At 42.7% G+C, this 20345-nt stretch overlaps 2 protein-coding genes across 4 annotated transcripts in view; both read left to right on the top strand.

The window, feature by feature from the left end:
• Positions 1 to 290: 290 nt before the first annotated feature.
• Positions 291 to 1330, top strand: KCTD14 (potassium channel tetramerization domain containing 14; the record flags this gene model as incomplete). Its single annotated transcript, XM_084253685.1, has 1 exon — positions 291 to 1330. Exon 1 carries the CDS (start codon positions 575 to 577, stop codon positions 1328 to 1330), a length of 756 nt encoding a protein of 251 aa, XP_084109811.1. The 5' UTR covers positions 291 to 574.
• A 10651-nt stretch (positions 1331 to 11981) lies between these two features.
• Positions 11982 to 20345, top strand: part of INTS4 (integrator complex subunit 4) — a gene marked incomplete at both ends in the record, with an annotated part of 112956 nt that continues 104592 nt past the window's right edge. For 2 of the 3 annotated variants that reach the window (XM_084228917.1, XM_084228915.1), the window contains 2 exons: positions 11982 to 12035; positions 14328 to 14522. In XM_084228917.1, the coding sequence (XP_084085043.1) occupies positions 11982 to 12035; positions 14328 to 14522 (249 nt within the window). The remainder of the gene's footprint in view (positions 12036 to 14327; positions 14523 to 20345) is intronic. The other variant, XM_084228916.1, reaches the window with a different exon arrangement.

Below are 20345 nucleotides of genomic sequence, written 5' to 3'. Positions count from 1 at the left end.
GTCCGCCGTGCCATGTGGGTATCTCCCTAGCTGGCCAGGAATTGAACAGCACTGCAGAGGTTGCGGACAGCTTCACAGCGCTGCGCTCAACCTGCTGCACCACTGGGGAGGCCCCAATACCCCCATCTTCTAAATGAGTAGACTTTTAGAAATATTGTCCCTGGTATTTGCTTCCACAGCAGCCTCCTCTGCTAATATTCTGTGACCTCAACAAGAAAGTTAAAATGCTTGAATAGGTATTCTTATAGCAAACTGAAATCTTTTTCTTTCTTTTTCTCTTTTTTCCAAGCATAAATATAAATCCCCTTTATTAAGCTGGGCCTTCCGATTTTCTTTTTTCGGGGGGGAGGCTTTGATTTTATTTATGTTTTTTAATTTTATATATTTTTTACATCTTTTTCATTTTTGCACAATGTATGCATTTTCATCTTGGTGGTAGTCCCCATATAATTCCCACCTCCTTGTTTTGATCCTATTCTCTGGTTTATAGTTGCTTGTTGATTTTGATTTTCACTTTATTATAATTAGTCTTTTTCCTGGTCCCTTATGGCAGTCCTATGGCTCCCCTAAAATTATGTCCGGGGTTATTCTGTGCATGAAAACACGTCATGAGCTCCCTGGAGGTGGCGTTATCGGTTCTCTTTGCCTCTTGCGCCCGCAGACACCAAGTGTAACTCCCGTGGTGCAACTGAACGTCGGGGGCGCTGTCTACACCACCTCCGTGGGCACCCTGACAAAACTCCCAGGTTCCAAGTTGGCAGAGATGTTCTCCAGGTCGCACAAGGATGCGGAGGGCCGCTTCTTCTTCGATCGCTCCGGCACCTATTTCGGACCCATCCTGGACTACCTGCGTTCCGAGCAGCTGCCCACGCAGCACATCCCAGAGGTGTACCGCGAGGCTCAGTTCTACGAAATCAAACCGTTGGTCAAGCTCCTGGAGGACACGCCACAAATCTTCGGTGAGCAGGTGGCACGGAAGCAGTTCTTGCTGCGGGTGCCAGGTTACAGCGAGAACCTGGAGCTCATGGTGCGCCTGGCGCGGGCCGAGGCCATGGCCGCGCGCAGCTCCAGCGTGCTGGTGTGCGCGGTGCGCACCGAGGAAGATGCAGCTCACTGCGCCGACACCCTGCGCGTCCTGGAGGAAAACAAGAGGTCGGTCATCAAGTTCGGGCCCTGGAAGGCAGCCCCCGAGATCACAGATCTCCTGGACTGTGTGGTGATGGACATTGCAGCTCAGGGGTATCAAGTGTCCCGTCGACCCTGCTCTGAGAAGGCAGTGCGGGGCAAGGCTGTCAATTACTTTTACACATTCCTCTTCACCTGGTGGTGATCCCCAGTGGCAGGGGCTGTTCGTTATGGCCCTGGTGGGGCTTATGAAATTAAAAGTGGCCTTCAAAAGCAATTTTCCTTTAATTTCAAAAACAAACATCAGCTTCCGAGACCATGTAAGAGGTTTGCCCCCAAATATTTCTCTCCCCCCGCCTTGAGGACTTTCCACTCATTGCAACCCATTCCACTGTACTTGCCCTGGAGAGGTGCAACTGCTCTCTCTTTAAAGCCTCCTGTACCTGTCAGACCCTCCCCCCCCCCCACACTTTTTTTTAAAGACTTATTTAATCATGCATACAAGAACCGCGGTATAGGCCAGATGTGCGGGAGGATTAGAGGATTCACCAGAGACAGAGCAGGGAACAGAACAGGCAGACTGACAGAAATACACTGCTGAGGGGAGCAGCGGATGAGACAGGAGAGGTCTGCCGCGCCATGTGGGTAGCTCCACCACCAGCTGGGATTGAACCCACACTGCAGAGGCTGCGGACAGCTTCACAGTACTGTGCTCGACTGCCTGTGCCACCAGGGAGGCCCTAGACCTTTCCCTTGAAGTCCAAAAGTCAGAATGAGGTGAGCTGGAATATTTCAACAATGCTTTGGTTGGAGATGCAGGATGATGACAGGAAAATAATAGGATACCATGAATCTAGATAGCTTTACCCCAAAATATTGTCTGTCCTGCTTCAGCTTGTGGTCCAATCCTCCAGCCTTGGGTGTGTCTTCATGAAGAAGATACCAAGTTGGTACCTATAGTAGATGCCCATCAGATCTCCTTTCCTAGATTTTGAGAATGTTGGCAACTAGTCTCACAGTTGTTTTCTTTTCAAGAGCAGTGGTTCTCAAAGCACGAACCCTAGACTAGCAGTATCAGCAACACTGGGAACTTGTTAGAACTATAAAAGCTCTTATCTCCAAGTCAGACCTACTGAATTTGAAACTCTCGGGGTTAGCACAGCAGTCTGTTTTAATAAGCCCCCTAGAAAATTCTGACACACTCTAATTTTAGCCCCCTAGAAAATTCTGACACACTCTAATTTTAAGAACCCACTCTAGAAAAGAACTACCATCCCGGGCCTCCCCGGTGGCGCAGCGGTTGAGCGCTGGGTTGCAAAGCTGCCTGCGGCCTCTGCGGCACCGGTTCGATTCCCAGCTGCTCCCCGGCCACCGGAGGAGGGTCCCACATGGCGCGCAGACCTCTCCTGCCGCCCGCTGCTCCCCTCAGCAGTGTACTTCAGTCCTTCTGCCTGCTCTGCTCCCCGCTCTGGCTCTGGTGAATTCTCTCACCCTCCCGCGCTTCTGACTGTACCCAGTGCATGTATAAAACGAAAACAAACAAACAAATAAATAAATAAAAAACATGCCTCTAAAAAAAAAAAAAAAAAAAAAAAAAAAAAAGAACTACCATCCCACTGTGTGGACAGCCAAGAAACTGACCCCTGGTCTCAAGGAGGAATTAACTGGTGCTGTTTTCTATTCCAGAGCTCTTGGTGTGATGAGGCTGAAATCAGGCTTCATTTTATACCACCTTCTTATTTGGCATTCTTCCTCTGCCCTGCCCTACTTTCCTCACCCCCTTTGGCTTGAAAGCACATCCTCAAAAAGCCATTTGTCCAAGAGACTGTTTCAGGTTCTGCTTCTCAACTTAACACATTGCATGACTTTAAAGAGGTCACTTGTAGATGTTCACCCTTCTCCAAGGCCAGATCCAGGATAAATGCCTCCCTTCCAGCCAAATAAGTTGACTAACTTACTGGTAGTTTTCCAGGAACTAGAGGTCAAGATTTAAGGAATTAAAACTGAATCAATGAGTTTCAAATTTAAAAATAAAATTGTTCACAATAGTCATAGTCAGTAAGCATTGTAACAATAACTTCATCCAGTTGTACATTTTTCTTATCTTCAAAGCTTACTCTATGTTTTTCTTTTCTGGTGTTTAATATGGCTGACAAAGTGGAAAAACCTTGGATAAAAAATTTGAATTTTTTATCATGGAGCAATTTAGCCATATTTAACAAGAACATGAAAAAAATCAGAGGTGGGGAATACCCCGAAGAGGGAGTGATAAAAAAATTCCAAACCCATTTCTCAGTGATTACCGATGAGATTAGATTCTAGGAGACTCCTTACTCCTTAAGATCTAAATAGATTGCTTAAAACCTCAATTGCAGAAGTTATGGAAGGGTCGGTGTCCTTCCCAAGATTTCTACATATGCCCTGAGGGCCTCACTTTTTTAAAAAAAAGATTTATTTTATTTATTTATGTATACAAGAGCTGGGGTGCAGGCCAGAGGGACGTGTGCGCTGGGGTGTGTGTGTGTGTGTGTGTGTGTGTGTGTGTATTCACCAGAGAGAGTGGGGAGCAGAACAGGCAGAATGACTGTCCCACAGTGGGCACAGGGGAAGTCTATTGCGCTTTGTAGGTCAGCTCCCTGGCCAGGGATCAAACTCATGCTGCAGTGGCTGCTGATAGCTTCATAGTGCTGAGCTTTAATCCCTTGCACCACCAAGGAGGCCCCGGCTTCACTTCTTAAGGGTCAACTCTAGTTCTCTTCTCCTTAATCTCTGGATTCATTCATTCAGCAGAGGGATCCTCTACATTCCTCGAACCTGTTGCACAGGTTGCTCACCTAATACACATTGCTCACCCAAGTTTAACCATAGATATTTTTCTTAATTTTTTACAATGCCACTTCCAATGAGCTATTTGTGCACATAGCAAGCTGTGAGAGAGTGGTAAATGAAGGGGAGGTAATTTATAATACAGAGATGCAAATAATTTCCTATGGAATATTGGACTTATCCATTCTTAAAAGTTTGTCAGTTACGCCTATCTCTAGGGGCTTTTCATTAATGGATTGTATTTGTTTCCAATTCTTTCTTCCTCACTGTTATAGCCATGTTTCTCTATAGGGGGCGTAAACCTTCCCACACCACTGACCTGCTACTTGTTTTCATGACTTAATCTGGCCAATGGATTATGTGTGAAAGTGTGTTTCAATTCCATACTGAGGCTTTACAGGCATGCCAAGTTCCCACCAACCCTTCTGTGGTCCTGTCATTTGCCCAGAGAAGACCATGGTCCAGTTTAATTACCTCTTTTATCGCCTTGACTCTAGCCTGCATGTATCTGACTATTTTCCTAAACAATTTACCAAACTATTTTATTAAACAAAGGCAATTCCAACATTCCCCAAACTCCCAATCCCTAATACAATTCAGATAGCATACTGTTTATATCCTACTTAATTTACGATAGGAAAATAATCATAAATAAGTCAAGTTAGTTATTTTACATCTATATAATGTAATGCTATGCAGCAATTAAAGTTACAATTATTGATGACTTACAATTATCAGGGAGAATGCTCATTTAATCCAATGTAATTGAATTACACCACTTAAGGTGGTGGGGCTTACAGGCATATATAAAGAAGAAATATCTTATCTTAAAAGATATAAATTAGAAGTGCATACATTAATTGGACTATTTGTTGCCTACCCAATAATACCATTTTTTTTTCCTAGCAGCACAAGAAAATTATTACGGCACACTAATAATGTTCAAGATAGTATTTCTGTTCTTTTGTAGGGGCAAATGAGACTTTTCAGGTCTGTTGGGATTAAGAGAGAATTAAATGTAGCTGTTATTATAATCCAAAGGAAAAACACAGTAAAACCTTGAGATCATTCCTGTGGAGACACCCTAATTCTTAGCAGTCTGGCATTAGTCTCTTAGAGTACCTCTTCTTTTTTATTCAAAAACTATTCTCTGCTTATTCTCCCCATCCTCCCATGCACCTCTCCCCATCCACCCTCTTCCCTTTCTACTGTGTTCAATGGCCTTGAAAGTTTATCCCAAAGTACAGCATGCCCAGGCCCCCTCCCGGTTGACCAAACAGTTAGAAAGTACAAGATTGGAAGACAAGACCTGTGCAGTTGGCATGTGGATGGACTTTTTGGAATTGTTGGGGGGAAAGGATGCCCTGAAGGAACTCCACAAACACAGGTTTTATGGACTCCACCCAGCACCCCAGACCAAAGAGATCCAGGATACTAAGAACTACAAATCCCATAATGCCATCACCCCCAAAGGGAGGATGCTGGGAACTGAGGGTGGAGTTAAGCAGCCAGGCTTGGTATATAACTAGACATGGGGGCCTTGGGGTTTCTTGGCTTTTTGCTGGCTTTCAGCATGCTGTTGGTGTCCCAGCTCAGAGGAACTGGTAGGACACATTCACCAATTTCTCTCTCTCTCTTTCTCCCTGAGTTATTCTTTTCCTCATTTCCCCTTTTTGTAAATAAACCCTTTATTAACTTTTTGTGTGTGCCTGCAGTTGAGTCTTACTATAAGTCCCTTTTAAGTGCACAGGTGAGTACCCACAGTCAGGCAACCCATTTCACATTGGGGTTGCCCTGTGACAGAATGGTGAAAACATTTGTTTCTTAAGAATGCCCACCAGAGGGCATCTATTCTAGAAGAAGCTCTTAAAAAAAGGAATGTACACCATGATCCAACCTGTGGATGTCAGTCAGTCTCTCTGACTCCCCGACTCCCAGGTGCTTACTCAGTGGGGTCCTAAGAAAGGTTGTGTGACAGCAGGGATGGAGGTTACACATGGGCTCATAGTGTAGATTTCCCCTCAACAAAGATAATCTTGTCACTCACTTATGTCTACAACAAAGACCAACATTGAGCCCCTAATATTGAGGGAGGAAGCAGAAATGGGTACAGGCAGTTGGGAACCCCCAACCCAAATCCCTAAGTCTGCTCATAAGCCTGATTGAGAAACACTTGGCTGAAACCAGGAGGGCGCCATTCCCACCCTCACCCCACCAGCCCTCGGTTCATTTACCAGTCTGATCGGAGAGTTTAGAACACCATTAACAATAACACTGGAACAACAGAACAATGGGCCAAAGCTGGTTTCGAGAAGTTAGGTCAGGTAACGTGGGCAGACTTAGGACTTGGTTAGCCTAGGAGACCCCCGTGGGCCCAGCTAATCAACAAGAAACACAACATGGAGACACCCAATGGCCAAACCCTCCACTCCTTGCCCACTATTCCCATATAAGTACCTGCTTCTTGCCACCTCAATCGGCCAGACCTACTGGACACCCCTCTCCACTTGGAGAGCTTTCCTGTACTTCTTCCTACCTACCTGTCAATAACTCTCTTGCTTTCCTGTGACTTTGGCCTCAATATCGAATTCTTTTCTCATGGAAGGCAAGAACCAAGAAAAAACCTGCCTTAGGTCCTCAGACTCCAGACCTACTGTAAAACCCCTATTCAATATGGTATTATTTCCAGGGCCGACATGACAGTTCTTGGTGAATCCTCTTACCCCTCCCCCTGCACCTCTGGCCTGCACCCCAGCTCTTGTATGCATAAATAAGTAAATCTTTAAACAAGCAAACAACAACAACAACAAAAAAATCTAAATCCATTTGGACTCATTAGCTCCTTTCCAGCTAACTCAATGAACTGTGGCGAATCGACTTAGGGACTATCTGACTATATAACTTTCTCCCCCACTCCCAAATTAAATGCCTTAAGAGCATAAGCATTAGTTATTTCACATAAACATATAGAGATGGAGCAGTTCTTCTACTCTTTTTTTTTTATATATATATATATATATATATATATATAGAGGCACGTTTTCTTTTCTTTCTTTCTTTGTTTGTTTTTGTTTATACATGCACTGGGTACAGTCAGAAGCGCGGGAGGGTGAGAGAATTCACCAGAACCAGAGCGGGGAGCAGAGCAGGCAGAAGGACCGAAGTACACTGCTGAGGGGAGCAGCGGGCGGCAGGAGAGGTCTGCGCGCCATGTGGGACCCTCCTCCGGTGGCCGGGAGCAGCCGGCGATCGAATCGGCGCTGCAGAGGCTGCGGGCAGCTTTGCAACCCGGTGCTCAACCGCTGCGCCACCGGGGAGGCCCAGTTCTTCTACTCTTACCTGGGCTCACTCATGTATCTGCAGTCAGATGGTGCATCAGCTGGGTGGAGCTGGTCTAAGATGGCCTTAACTGGGCCAACTTGGTTTTGTTACATGTAGTCACTCACTTATTCTCTGAAAATAAGAGTCTGGGGCCTCCCTGGTGGCTCAAGGTGTTAAGCACATACTATGAAGCTATCCGCAGCCCCTGCAGTTCTATCCCCTGCTGGCCAGGGAACAACCCACATAGTGCAGCAGACCTTTCCTGCCTCACCCACTGCTCCCCTCAGCAGTATTTCAGTCAGTCTGCCTCTTCTGTTCCCCACTCTGTCTCTGGTGAATCCTCTCACATCTTGTACCTCTGGCTTACACCCCAGTTCTTGTATGCATAAATAAATAAATCTTTAAAAAAAAATATGAGAAATAAATTCCTGCTGTTTATAAGCCTCTTCATCTCTGGTTTTCTGTTACAATAGCCCAATTATCTATCATCTATCTAGTCATCATATTGGCTCTGTTTTTATGGGGAACCCTGACTAATACACCTAACTGCAATGTTTCTGCCAGCCATACCATTTGTGGATATGTTACTCATTTTCATGGCATTTCACACATTGTTTCTAAGGAACTTATTTTATGGTGACAGAATTACAGCAAAGAAACTCCTTGGTCTTGCCCAGTATCCCATCCCACAGAAGTAGATGCTATAGTAAAAAGTTAAATAACCTTGTGCAGACTCAGCAGCGGTGCTAGCCAAGAGACAACACATTGTGAGTTTGGGGTACTATCTTACAGGTTTACGGCATATGCCTTGTAATAGCAGCAAAAAAATATAGTATTGTTTCTTCCACAGTTAGAATAAATAGGTTTGGGAACTAAAGTGTGGAGGTAGGATTGGTTCTTTTCACTTCTAAACCTAATAATTCATTCCTGAATTCTTGGGCTCAGTGGGTTTGAAGTACTTAGTCCCCAAGGGAGGAAAATTTCCATTACACAGTCATTGTTCCATTACATTGGAATATGTAATGAGACCACTTTTGATCACTTGGGCCTATGCCCATTGAGCCTACAGGTAGAGAAGGAATTTCTATACCAGTCTGAGTGACTGACCTCAATTTCCCAAGGGAAATTGGGTCGCTACTATATAATAAGGAGAGGGAAGACAATTTGAAGCCCAAAAGATTCAATGAGGCACCTCACTGTATTCTCATGTGCCATGATGGTCAAAGGAACATCAACAATAAAGGATGTGAATACTTTTCTTTTAAATACAATAGAAACATTTTATTAACAGCCTCAGATCATGGTGGGGCAGCAGATGGGGTGGGATAGGCAGTGGTTGGCCCACACATCCAGTATTCAACACCAAGTTCAGCAACTCAGCCTCCCAGCCTCTTCCTGATTCCAACAGGGTAAGCTCAGCATTCTTGTGAATGGGGCCTTGCACTTTGTAGATGATGGAGATACTACTGTAGTCTATGAATTCCACACACACCTGTGTATAATGTCCCTGTGAAAGCCGGTCCTGACCAGCACCTTGGTGAACATTCATAATGGTGGTTCAGGGGTAGTAGGGAGTAATGCTGGGATATTTTTGTTCCTATACCGGTTTGACCTCCTCTACTCAATTTTATTTCTACCTCTCGGCTCTGTCCCCAGTATACACTTTGATTCTCAATATGAATTGAATTTGCTTGGTTTCTGAGTGCACCAAACTACTTCCTATGGTCATGTATCTAATAATAAGGATGATAATACTTTGTATCATTGATGCTTAGCACAGTTAGACATCCGAAATTAGGACACATTTTATAATTGCTGTTTGCCAGTTGTTCATATGTGGATTGGATTTAGCAGTTCATATGCTATCACTTCAATTGGGCTCCCTGCATAGTGCCTTTGTCATTGTCTTCAGGGCCTCCCTGGTGGCACAAGGGGTTAAGCAACAGCACTGTGAAGGTATCCCTGGCCTCTGCAGCACAAGTTCAATCCCCTGGCCAGGAAGCTGCCCACATGGCACGGCAGACCTCTCTTGTCTCACCCGCTGCTCCCCTCAGCAGTGTATTTCAGTCAGTCTGCCTGTTCTGTTCCCCACTCTGTCTCTGGTGAATCTTCTTACCGCCCCCCACCCCCCACACCTCTGGCCTGTACCCCAGTTCTTGTATGCATAAATAAATAAATCTTTTAAAAAAAAAAGTCTTCAAAGAGATTGGCCTATAATTTGCATTGAAACTAAAAGTTGTTATGTGTGCAGAAAGGCATGGAAATACAACATTGTGATATAGGCTGCAAATCTAGGTCTCAATTTATTTATTTATTTAAAGATTTATTTATTTATGCATACAAGAGCTGGGGTGCAGGCCAGAGATGTGGGGAGGGTGGGTGTGAGAGGATTCACCAGAGACAGAGTGGAGAGCAGAACAGGTGGATCTACTGAAATACACTGCTGGGGGGAGCAGCAGGTGAGAAAGGAGAGGTCTGCTGTGCCATGTAGGTTAGCTCCCTGGCTGGGAATGAACTCATGCTGCAGTGGCTGCTGATAGCTTCATAGTGCTGAGACTTAGCCCCTTGGGTTACCAGGGAGGCCCCTAGGTCTAAATATATTTAAAAGAGCTCTTTTAGTAAGTATATGTAACCAATTGAAGCAATAAGAAACCATTGTCTTTAATTTCAGCATTTTCCTTTAATGTTATATAAAATAATGGTTTGTTTTATAATTGCTGGCAGCTAGACTATGGTAACCATAATAGCTACAACAGATATTGAAGGCATTGTTGCTAAGTGCTTTCCATTTCACGCCACACATTTGTATATATGTGATAGTCTCTGACCTTTCTTTCTTGAAAATCCACTATTTTAAGGCCTGATTAAAATAATTTCCTCTCTATAAGCTCCCGAGGCATCCTGAAGATGTTAGGTCTGTTTGAACATTTCTCTGTTAACCAGCACATTTTTGGTTCCCTCTACCAACGCAAGTGTTTCTCTTGTTAGTTAAGACTGTGGCATCTTGAAGTTAAAGGCCATCTTCTACACATTTTTTTTTGCATAAAATCGGCTGTATCTACCACAGCCTGATGCCTTTTCTAAGTATCCCTCAGTGATTCCTTTGAAAGAATGAAACGATGAACAGCTAAAGTTTAGTGTAGGCCATGAAACACAACCTTGGATTTATTAACACGTGAACTACACTTTACAAAGTTTGCAAAGTGCTTCTGCATCATTTCATTCTATTGTCTCATCTTTGTCAGATTATTATCCGCTTATTTGTAGTTAAGGCTACATGTTCATTAAGTGACAGTTACAGCCTGAAACTTTGTTGGTTGGCCTTTGGTCTCAAGATTCTTTTCATGCTATCACAGCTATTTGAGGATTCCTTAAAAGATGGGTAGCTTTTGGGGCCTCCCTGTTGGTGCAAGGGGTTAAGTCTCAGCACTATGAAGGAACCCACAACTACTACAGCAGGAGTTTGATCCCTGGTCAGGGAGGCGACCCACATGGCGCAGCAGACCTCTCCTGACTCTCCCACTGCTCCCCCCCCTCAGCAGTGTATTTCAGTCAATCCGGCTGTTCAGCTCCCCACTCTGTCTCTGGTGAATCCTCTCACCCACTCCCCTTCCCACCTGTACCCCAGCTCTTGTATGGATAAATAAATCTTTTAAAATTTTTTTAAAAAGTGGGTAGCTTTTGAAAATAAGTTAGGTGGGCAGGAACGCAATTTGCATCAACATGGATGGAGCTGAAAGGGATCATGCTCAGCGAAATAAGCCAGAAAGAAAAAGAAAAATACCGGATGGTCTCACTCATAGCAGGAATTCAGAAACCTAAATAAGGGACCAGGAAAAAGGCTAATTATAATAAGATAAAAATCAAAATCAACAAGCAGCTATAAGCCAGAGACACACTATGGAGGGCGGGGAGGAAGGAGTAGGGTCATAATAAGGGGGGGTGGGGAATTGTATTTTAAGGCCTGATTAAAATAATTTCCTCTCTATAAGCTCCCGAGGCATCCTGAGGATGTTAGGTCTGTTTGAACATTTCTCTGTTAACCAGCACACTTTTGGTTCCCTCTACCAACGCAGGTGTGTGTATGGGGAATACAACCAAGATGAAAATGCATACATTGTGCAAAAATGAAAAATGATGTAAAAAATATATAGGAAAAGAAAAAAAAAGGGAGAGCTCAGGGAAGCCCAAGCAACAACACTGTGAACAGCAAAAGTCCACGGGAATATTCGCTCGGCCGCTTCCTCTTACTGAGGAGTCAAACACCCCCCTGCAGCGCCAGGTCCCGCCTCCCGTCCTCCACGGGGCACCACCTTCCCCCAGCCCCTGCGCTCCGCACCAGCCTTTCCGCCACTCTGCGACCCTGGCGAGCCCCCGAAAGCTCCCATTGGCTTGTCCAACGCCCTCCCACCGGAAGTCCCGCCCCCGCTCCCCACGGGTCCCGCCCCCCGCGCTACCCTTGTACAGAGTGTCTCTCGTTTTCCTTCCCCCGGCGCACGAGGCGCGGGCGACCCAATACGGCCGTGCCGCTGTGGGCAGTAGAGTAGCAGGAAGCGGCCTCTCTTTCCCTCGATCTCTACTGCTTTGTGGGACTGCGGCGGGCTCCATCCGCGAAACACGTTTTCCGCATCCCTCCACCCCTACCCCCCGCCCGCCACCTCCCCGCCTTCCGCGTCGAGTACGGAAGCCGACGGGGTCCGCGGGCAGCCATGGCGGCTCACCTGAAGAAGCGGGTGTACGAGGAATTCACTAAGGTGGTTCAGGTAAGCTCCGGAAGGAAAGAGCCCAGGACCGCCCGCGGTGGGGAAGTGCGGCCCAGGTCCAGGCACTTTGCTGCAGCGGGCGGCGCGCATGCATGGAGCGCCTGCTCCCTGGAGAGCCGAGACTACTGTGGTGGGCGTGTTCGTTTGCGTGTCATTTTTAATAAGTGCAGTCTGACAGTTAAAAGTTTTTTTCAGAACACGAAGATACCACTTTGCAATTTACGAAAGTATCTTATCCGTTATCTCATTTTGTGCGGTTTGCATTAGCATCCTCTTTTTATAGACGTGGGCTTGGGAAGGACAGCAGCATGGCTGTGGTTATAGTTCATCCAGAGGAGTAACTGCCCTGACAAATCAGTCGTCCTGACATTTTTATTGCTCCTTTTCGTACAACCAAACTTCCTAGCCCATTTTAGATCTGTTTTTTCCCAGCTGCATCACTTTTTACTCCCTTTCTTTATGTTTCGTGAGAACACTTTTGTAGCATGTTCCCATTGTCTGTAGGAAAATCAATCTGCTCCTTATTCTCGTTTTTTCTTAAAATAACCTTAAGATTTAACTGCCTCTCTCGTTTCTTTTGTATGTGTGAAATTAGCTTTCTAAAACTTTTGATTGAGTCAGGGTGTTTGAAGGGAAGTTTTCTAACTTTACTGCCTCTTCTGTGGCTTACTTTTGGGATTTCTTGGCTCTGTTTACTTTGCCCACTTAAAAGAATTGTAAAATGTACATAACATAAATGTACCATTTTAACTATCTTAAGTGTACAGTTCACTGGCATTAAGAACATTCACATTGTTGTATAGTGTCTTTTTTCTTTCCAACATCTGTTATTTCCATTTCTCAAGACTTCTTGCCACTCCCCCAACATGGCATGTGCTTGCACTTCTCCAAACATTTGTTGTAGAACGTTCATTTGTCCCTTTTTCCATCTGATAGAATTGTACTTTTGCTTGAAAACCCAGTTGAAACCTCAGCAAGTGTTTAATCTCTTCCTCCTTTTTAATCAATCTTTTGTACTCACCTGTTGATTATACTTCTCACTTAGTGCTGCTGTGATGACCAGTGTCCATGTCTCTCCACTAATTTCAGCTCCTGTAGGGCAGAGATAACATCTAATAGTACCTGACTATTAAAATATCATTAATAGTAGAATGATAGCAGATAATGTCCCCCTTGCACAGTGTCTAAGGAAAAAAACTACTTCCTAGCTTTTGACCTAGTTGCAGTCTAGATTGAATTTGTCAATTTGTGTGGAATAAGATGGGAATAGGTAAGGATTTTAAGGAAAGAATTAATTTATTCATTCTGCATGAGTGAATAATAGGGTGATGAAAGAGCCTAGTGTTTCTGTTCTTTTTCCTCTGCTGTGAAGATGAGGAGGGAGAGAGATCTGATACGTATCTAATGCTTAGTTGGAATATGTGCAATAAAGATATTATACTTTATTCCTGTTTTGTAAAAGGCCTCCCTTAGGTAGTAAGTAGTTATTGAACCAAAATTCCTCTAACTTCAAAGCCCTTGTTTATTTGTTTTTATCATGCCATACTATATTCCTGTGGAGATGAACACTAATCTCTTATCTGTACAAGTGTAAATTTGTCAGAAAGTGAATGCTGAGGATATCAAAATGATGTATTAGATGTTAAGGAAAATTATTGATTACATTTCTCTGTGAGCCCCTCTATTTCTACCCATCCTGGAGTGACAGATGCTCTTTTTCATGAGCTTTTTTGCATCCATTGTTTACAATGAATGCACTTAGAATGGTCTAGTTATGCACCATCCTTAGAAGAATTAGAAGTCACTCAAATAATTTTGCATGTTCTATGGCTCAACTCAAGATCTTTGAGAAAGCCTGGCGGTAGGTGTCATCATTTCTGTTTCACTTATGAGAAAAACTAAGTATCATGAGCAGCAGAGTTGGAACTCAGAGGCAACTTCTAATTCCTGAAGTTTCACGACTGGATCAGTTATTTATTTATTTTAAAGGTTTATTTATTTATGCATACAAGAACTGGGGTACAGGCCAGAGGTGTGGGGGTTGAGAAGATTCACCAGAGACAAAGTGGGGAACAGAACAGGCAGACTGACTGAAATACACTGCTGAGGGGAGCAGTGGGCAAGACAGGAGAGATTTGCTGCATCATGTGGGTAGCTCTCTGGCAGGCTGGGATCAAACTCGTGCTGCAGAGGCTGCAGATAGCTTCACAGTGCTGTGCTTGACCCCTTGCCCCACCAGGGATGCCCATAGACTCTGCATTTTCAAGTCTTATCTTTTTTACTCTCTTTCAGCAACAACAGGAGGAAATTGCTACTAAGAAACTCCGGCTGACAAAACCGAGTAAATCTGCAGCTCTCCACATAGATCTGTGTAAAGCTACCTCTCCAGCAGATGCTTTGCAGTACCTACTCCAGTTTGCCAGGAAGCCTGTTGAGGCAGAAAGTGTGGAAGGAGTAGTCAGAATTCTCTTGGAACATTATTATAAGGTAAGAAGGTCTTGAGAACCTGATGGTAGTATGTATAAGACTTGTGTCATACCCACAGATTGGATTAAGATTGTGTGACAAAACAGGTGTTCATTAAGCAAGCTTTCACTGAGTATCTTCCATGTGCCATGTACTGTGGATGAAGATAAAAAAGTTCCAAATTCTACCCTCAGTAACTTAAAGCGCTTTGATAGACACAGATGTGAATAAGGTCTGTTGTATTGCCGAGGGGACTGTGAGTATAAAATGTACAGTGGGAGCACAGAGGAAGTGTTCATATCAACCACCACCCCCCTTTTTATGATTGTTCCCAAAATGTATTTTCAGAGATATTCTGAAATATAGTTCCCCAAACAGAAAATGAAATTCACGAAATGTGTTTATTTTCAGTTTATGTAAGTGACATCTGAAATAAAAGAAGAAATAATTTTCAAATAGTGGAATCATCGATGGATTACACATTTAACTTTAGTATGAAAATTATTTTTAAACTTACAGAAAAGTAGATTTAATACCATAATGAGCTGCCAAATACCATCTTTGGGATTTAAGTTTCTAATATGTTGCTAAATTTGTTCCTTTTATTGATTTCCTGAGGTTTTTTTGAAGTGTCTTATTTCCCTAAACAGTAAATATTCCCAAAAAGGGACATCTTTTTAAAATTTTTATTTTTATTATTATTTTTTTGAGATGTATTGACATGCAACTTTATATTAATTTCCCTTTTTCAACATCCTCTCTAATACTTGTTATTTCTTATCTTTTCGGTACTAGCCTTTCTAATGAGTATTTTTAATTTGTATTCCCCTGATGATTAGTTATGTTTTCATGTACCTGTAGGTGATCTGTATGTCTTTTTTTTGGAAAATGTGTGTTGCCCTCTACCCAATTTTAAAATTGTTTTCTTGCTATTGAGTCATTTGAATTCTTCATCTATTTTAAGTATTAACCTCTTGTCAGATATACTATTTGTATATATTTTCTCCTATCCCATAGGTTACCTTTTCATTTTGTTAATGGTTTCCTTTGCTTTGCAAAAGTTTTCTAGTTTGATGTCGTTTCACTTGTTACGATCTCCAAAATATCCAAAATAATCAAAAAGATCTATGTCAGGGAACTTACCACCCTTTTTTTCCCCTAGGAATTTTATGGTTTTGGGTCTTACATTCAAGTCTTTAATCTTTTTGAGTTAGTTTTTGTGTATGGTGTAAAAGAGTGGCCTAGTTTCATTCTTTTGCATGTGGCCAGTTTTCCCAATATTACTCAACAGACTGTCCTTTTACCAGTCTTTTTTGGACTCCTTTGTCATAAATTAATTGACCATATACATGTGTTTATTTCTGGGTTCTATATTCTTTTCCATTGATCTATGTGTCTATTTTTGTGACAGTATCATACTGTTAGAGTACAATAACTTTGTGATATAGTTTGAAATCAAGGAGTATGATGTCCACAGCTTTGTTCTTTCTCAGCATCTTTTCCCCCCTTTTTAAAATCATAAATACCTAATCACATAGAATAAAATTAAATGTTTCCTTAGTATAATCTAACAACCAGTCCATATTCACATTTCCCTGATTGTTCCCAAAAGGTGTTTTTATGGTTGATTTGTTCAAATCAAAATTGAGGTTAAGACCTACCTGTAGTGCTTGGTCTTTTTAAAATCTATAATAATTTTTATTGTTTTCTGGCATTAATATGGCATTAACATAACAGTTGTTTTGTGAAATGTCTTATTTTATGAATTTGTTTACTTCCTTAGGGATTAACTTCCCCTTCTATCCCTTATATTTACTATGAATTTGGAATTGTATCTGCTCGTTTTCTTAGGTCAAGGTTAGCACATTTTTGACAATTTTAGGTGATGATTTGTACTTCATATTGCATTTATCAGGAGGCATGTCTTGAAGTCTCACCTTGCAAAAGTTTATCTTTTTCTTTTCAGCCTCTTCTATAAAAATTATCTTTATTTAGATCTTTTACATAAGACATAAAGTTCTCTCCTTTACATATATAATATTCTAGCATAATTAAAATGCTTCCAGTTTTCCAAAGACCTTGTATTTTCAGGAATCTGATTTTTCACATGCTGTTTCCTCACCTGGGAAGAGTTGAATCCCTTCTCCATGCCACTGCCCTATGGTCTGGTCTGCCATTTTCTCTGCCAAGTATATACCATCCTCAGTGTCTTTCCACTTACTTCTGCCTGAAACATTTCCCTCAGATGTTTGTTTGTTCCATATTTCATTCAAGTCTTTACTCAAACACCACTTTCTCATTAAAGCTTTCTTTTATCCTTCTATTTAAAATTGAAACTCCCTACTTAACCCCAGCCCTTCCTAGCTCCCTTCCTTGATTTTGTTCTCTCCATAGCACTTAGCATCTTCTAATAGTCTATTTAATTTTCTTTCTTTTCTTTTCTTTCTTTCTTTTTTTTTTTTGTGGGACCCTTGCCGGTGGCCGGGCAACGAACCGTGCCTGCAGAGGCTGCAGGCAGCCTCTCAGCCCAGCGCTCAACCACTGCGCCACCAGGGGAGGCCCTCTATTTAATTTTCTTGAAGGTTGTTCTGCTGTTTCTTTTCTTTCAGTACTTTAAACATGCCATTGTATCATCTTTTACCTTTTGTTGTTTTTATTGAGAAGTCAGATGTTAGTCTTGTTGATTCCTTGAGGAGTAATTTGGGTTTTTTTGTGGCTGCTTTTAGAGGTTTTTTTGCTTGCTATGGGTCTCAGCAGTTTTTCTGTAATGTTCCTACCTGTAGCTTTCTTGTCATTTACCCTGTTTGGGGTTTGTAATGTTGCTGAAGGCCAAGATATAGCCCCTCATTGCATAAGAGCTAATACAGGGGGAATAAGGTTTGGTATAAGGAAAGCAGTTTTAATCAGGTGCCGGTGACTTGAGAAGATTAGTCCCCAAAACCTGTCTTGCCTCCTCAGGGTCAGTGAGATGATTATATGGGAAGGCCAGGTTCACATGGACTGACTTGCTGGTGTCTTTGGTTGCTTTTCTCTCAGTGGAGTGTGCCTTGTTAAGGTTTTTAGCCAACACCACTCTTTTGAAGAATTTACTATTCTGACAAGTGCTGGAATTAGCTAGTTCCTCCTGTGAGACTTTATGATTAGGATAGGAGAGCTAACTCCTGGTTTCTATGTCATTTGGATTTCTGGATTTTCAGTTCCCAGCCAGTCTTGGAGCGCAGCTCAAGGTTGGCTGGTAAGTTTTCAGCCTTTGCTGACAGTGTCTGTAAAAGCAAGTCTCAAAGAGAAAGTTGGATAGCCTCCCCACCTTTATTTTGTTTGCTCCTAGGTCCTGAAAGCAATTAAAACCTCAAGACTTGGTCTCAGTGATACTTGTTTTATTATCTGTGACTTGGTACCTTTTGTCAGAAAGATTCTGACAAAAGCGTTTGCTTGTTTCATTTTCTCCCTGTTCTCTTTTTGGGACTCTAATTACATATATAATAAATCATCTCATTTTATTCTGTTCCTTTCTCTTCTGAATTTTTATTCTTCTTTCTACTTCTCCTTCATTCTGGACCTGTCTTACAGTTCAGTAATTTTCTTTCACCTTGTCTAAAATGCTGTTAAGCCTATCTTTTGGTTCTTAATTCTTTTATTGCTTTTTATCATTTGTAAGCTTTTTGAATAGACATTTCTGGTGAAATTCTTAATTTTCTCTCCTCTCTCTGAATATAGTGAACAGAATTATTTTAAAGTTGGTGTTTTGATAACACCAGTAAATGGAGTAACTGTGGGTACGTCTAACCTTGTTTATTCATGTTCTCTGATCTAATGTGCCTTGTTTCTTATTGTATTAGACAGTGTATTTCTAAAATTGTTTGTAAAAATAATTTCAGACTTAAGATGATTTAACTTTTTTTTAAAAAGATTTATTTATTTATGCATACAAGAGCTGGGGTACAGGCCAGAGGTAGGGGGAGGGTGAGAGGATTCACCAGAGACAGAGTGGGGAGCAGAATAGGCAGATTGACTGAAGTACACTGCTGAGGGGAGCAGCGGGCGAGACAGGAGAGGTCTGCCATGCCATGTGGGTGCTCCCTGGCTGGCCGGGAATAGAACTCTGTGCTGCAGTGGCTGCGGGATAGCGTCATAGGTTGCGTCTTTACCCTTGCGCCACCACGGAGGCCCCAGGGTGATTCAACTTTCATCCAGAAAGGATATGTTTTGATCTGGTAATCCGGGGGAATTTTATTCTCATTTCAGGAATTGAGATAATTCATAGCTGAATGCAGTCTCTACCAAAGTCTGTATTTTTATTTCACTTTTACTCTTATTGTTGTAGCCTTTTGGCATCCCAATCCAAGATGATAGGGTTTATAGGCAGCCCTTGCTCACCCTCCTAAGCTCACTTTATACTCTAGTCATTGCCTTCCTGGATTCACCAGCTTGTCAGAAGTACTGCTTACTTTGTTTCTCATGCCTTTATTCCCTCACGTCCCGTTCTTGGCAGATAACCCAAGAAATAACTCTTGGAAAACCTTCTTGGATCTATAACCTTTCTCACATGAATCCCATTTCTTTATTTCTTCATCTTCTGTTTTTTTTTTTTTTTAAGATTTATTTATTTATACATATAAGAATTGGGGTACAGGCCAGAGACAGAGTGGGGAGCAGAACAGGCAGATCAACCGAAATATACTGCTGAGGGGAGCAGCAGGTAAGTCAGGAGAGGTCAGCTGTGCCAACTGGGCAACTCCCTGGCCAGGGATCGAACTTGTGCTTTAGTGGCTGCGGCTAGCTTCATAGGCCATGTTTTAACCTCTTGCGCCCACCAGGGAGGCCCATATCTTCTGGTTTTTTTGTTTTGTTTTGTTTTGTTTTTTTTTTTTTTGTGAGTACTCTCAAACACATGTAAGTACATGCACACAGATACACATATTTGTATATATGCATACATGTGTGTATACACACCTTTATACTTTTTTTTTTTTTTTAAGATTTATGTATACAAGAGCTGGGTGCAGGCCAGAGGTGCGGTGGTGAGAGGATTCACCAGAGAGAGTGGAGAACAGAACAGACAGACTGACTGAAATACACTGCTGAGGGGAGCAGCGGGCGAGATAGGAGAGGTCTGCTCACTATGTGGGTTGCTCCCTGACCTGCCGGGGGATTGAACTCATACTGCAGAGGCTGTGGATAGCTTCATAGTGCTGTACTCAAACCCTTGCGCGGTCAGGGAGGAGCCACAATTTCTTCTTTTTTCACAGCTGTGAAGGAGAGTTCCTTTTCCTCCACAACCTTCCCAACATTTGTTGTTGCTAGTTTTTTTAATATGTGCCATTCTCCCTGGGATAAGATGGTACCTCATTGCGCTTTTGATTTGCATTTCCCTGATTACAAGTAATGTCGAACATTTTTTCATATGCCTGTCGGCCATTTAGACAAATCTTTTTGTATTAGAGTTTTCATATTATTATTTTATTTATTTTATTTTTTTAAATAGAGGCATGTTTTATTTATTTGTTTGTTTGTTCGTTTTTTGTTTATACATGCACTGGGTACAGTCAGAAGCGCGGGAGGGTGAGAGAATTCACCAGAGCCAGAGCGGGGAGCAGAGCAGGCAGAAGGACCGAAGTACACTGCTGAGGGGAGCAGTGGGCGGCAGGAGAGGTCTGCGCGCCATGTGGGACCCTCCTCTGGTGGCCAGGGAGCAGCCGGGGATCGAACCGGCACTGCAGAGGCCGCGGGGAGCTTCGCAACCCAGTGCTCAACCGCTGCGCCACCGGGGAGGCCCTAGAGTTTTCATATTGTTTTGATAAATACCTAATAGAGGTGTTTCTAGATCATATTGAATTCCCATTT

Source organism: Talpa europaea, assembly GCF_964194135.1.
Source record: "Talpa europaea genome assembly, chromosome: 1".
Classification (NCBI taxonomy): Eukaryota; Metazoa; Chordata; class Mammalia; order Eulipotyphla; family Talpidae; genus Talpa; species Talpa europaea.
The sequence above is the reverse complement of the archived record's forward strand: the minus strand, read 5'-3'. Positions and strand labels throughout refer to the sequence as shown.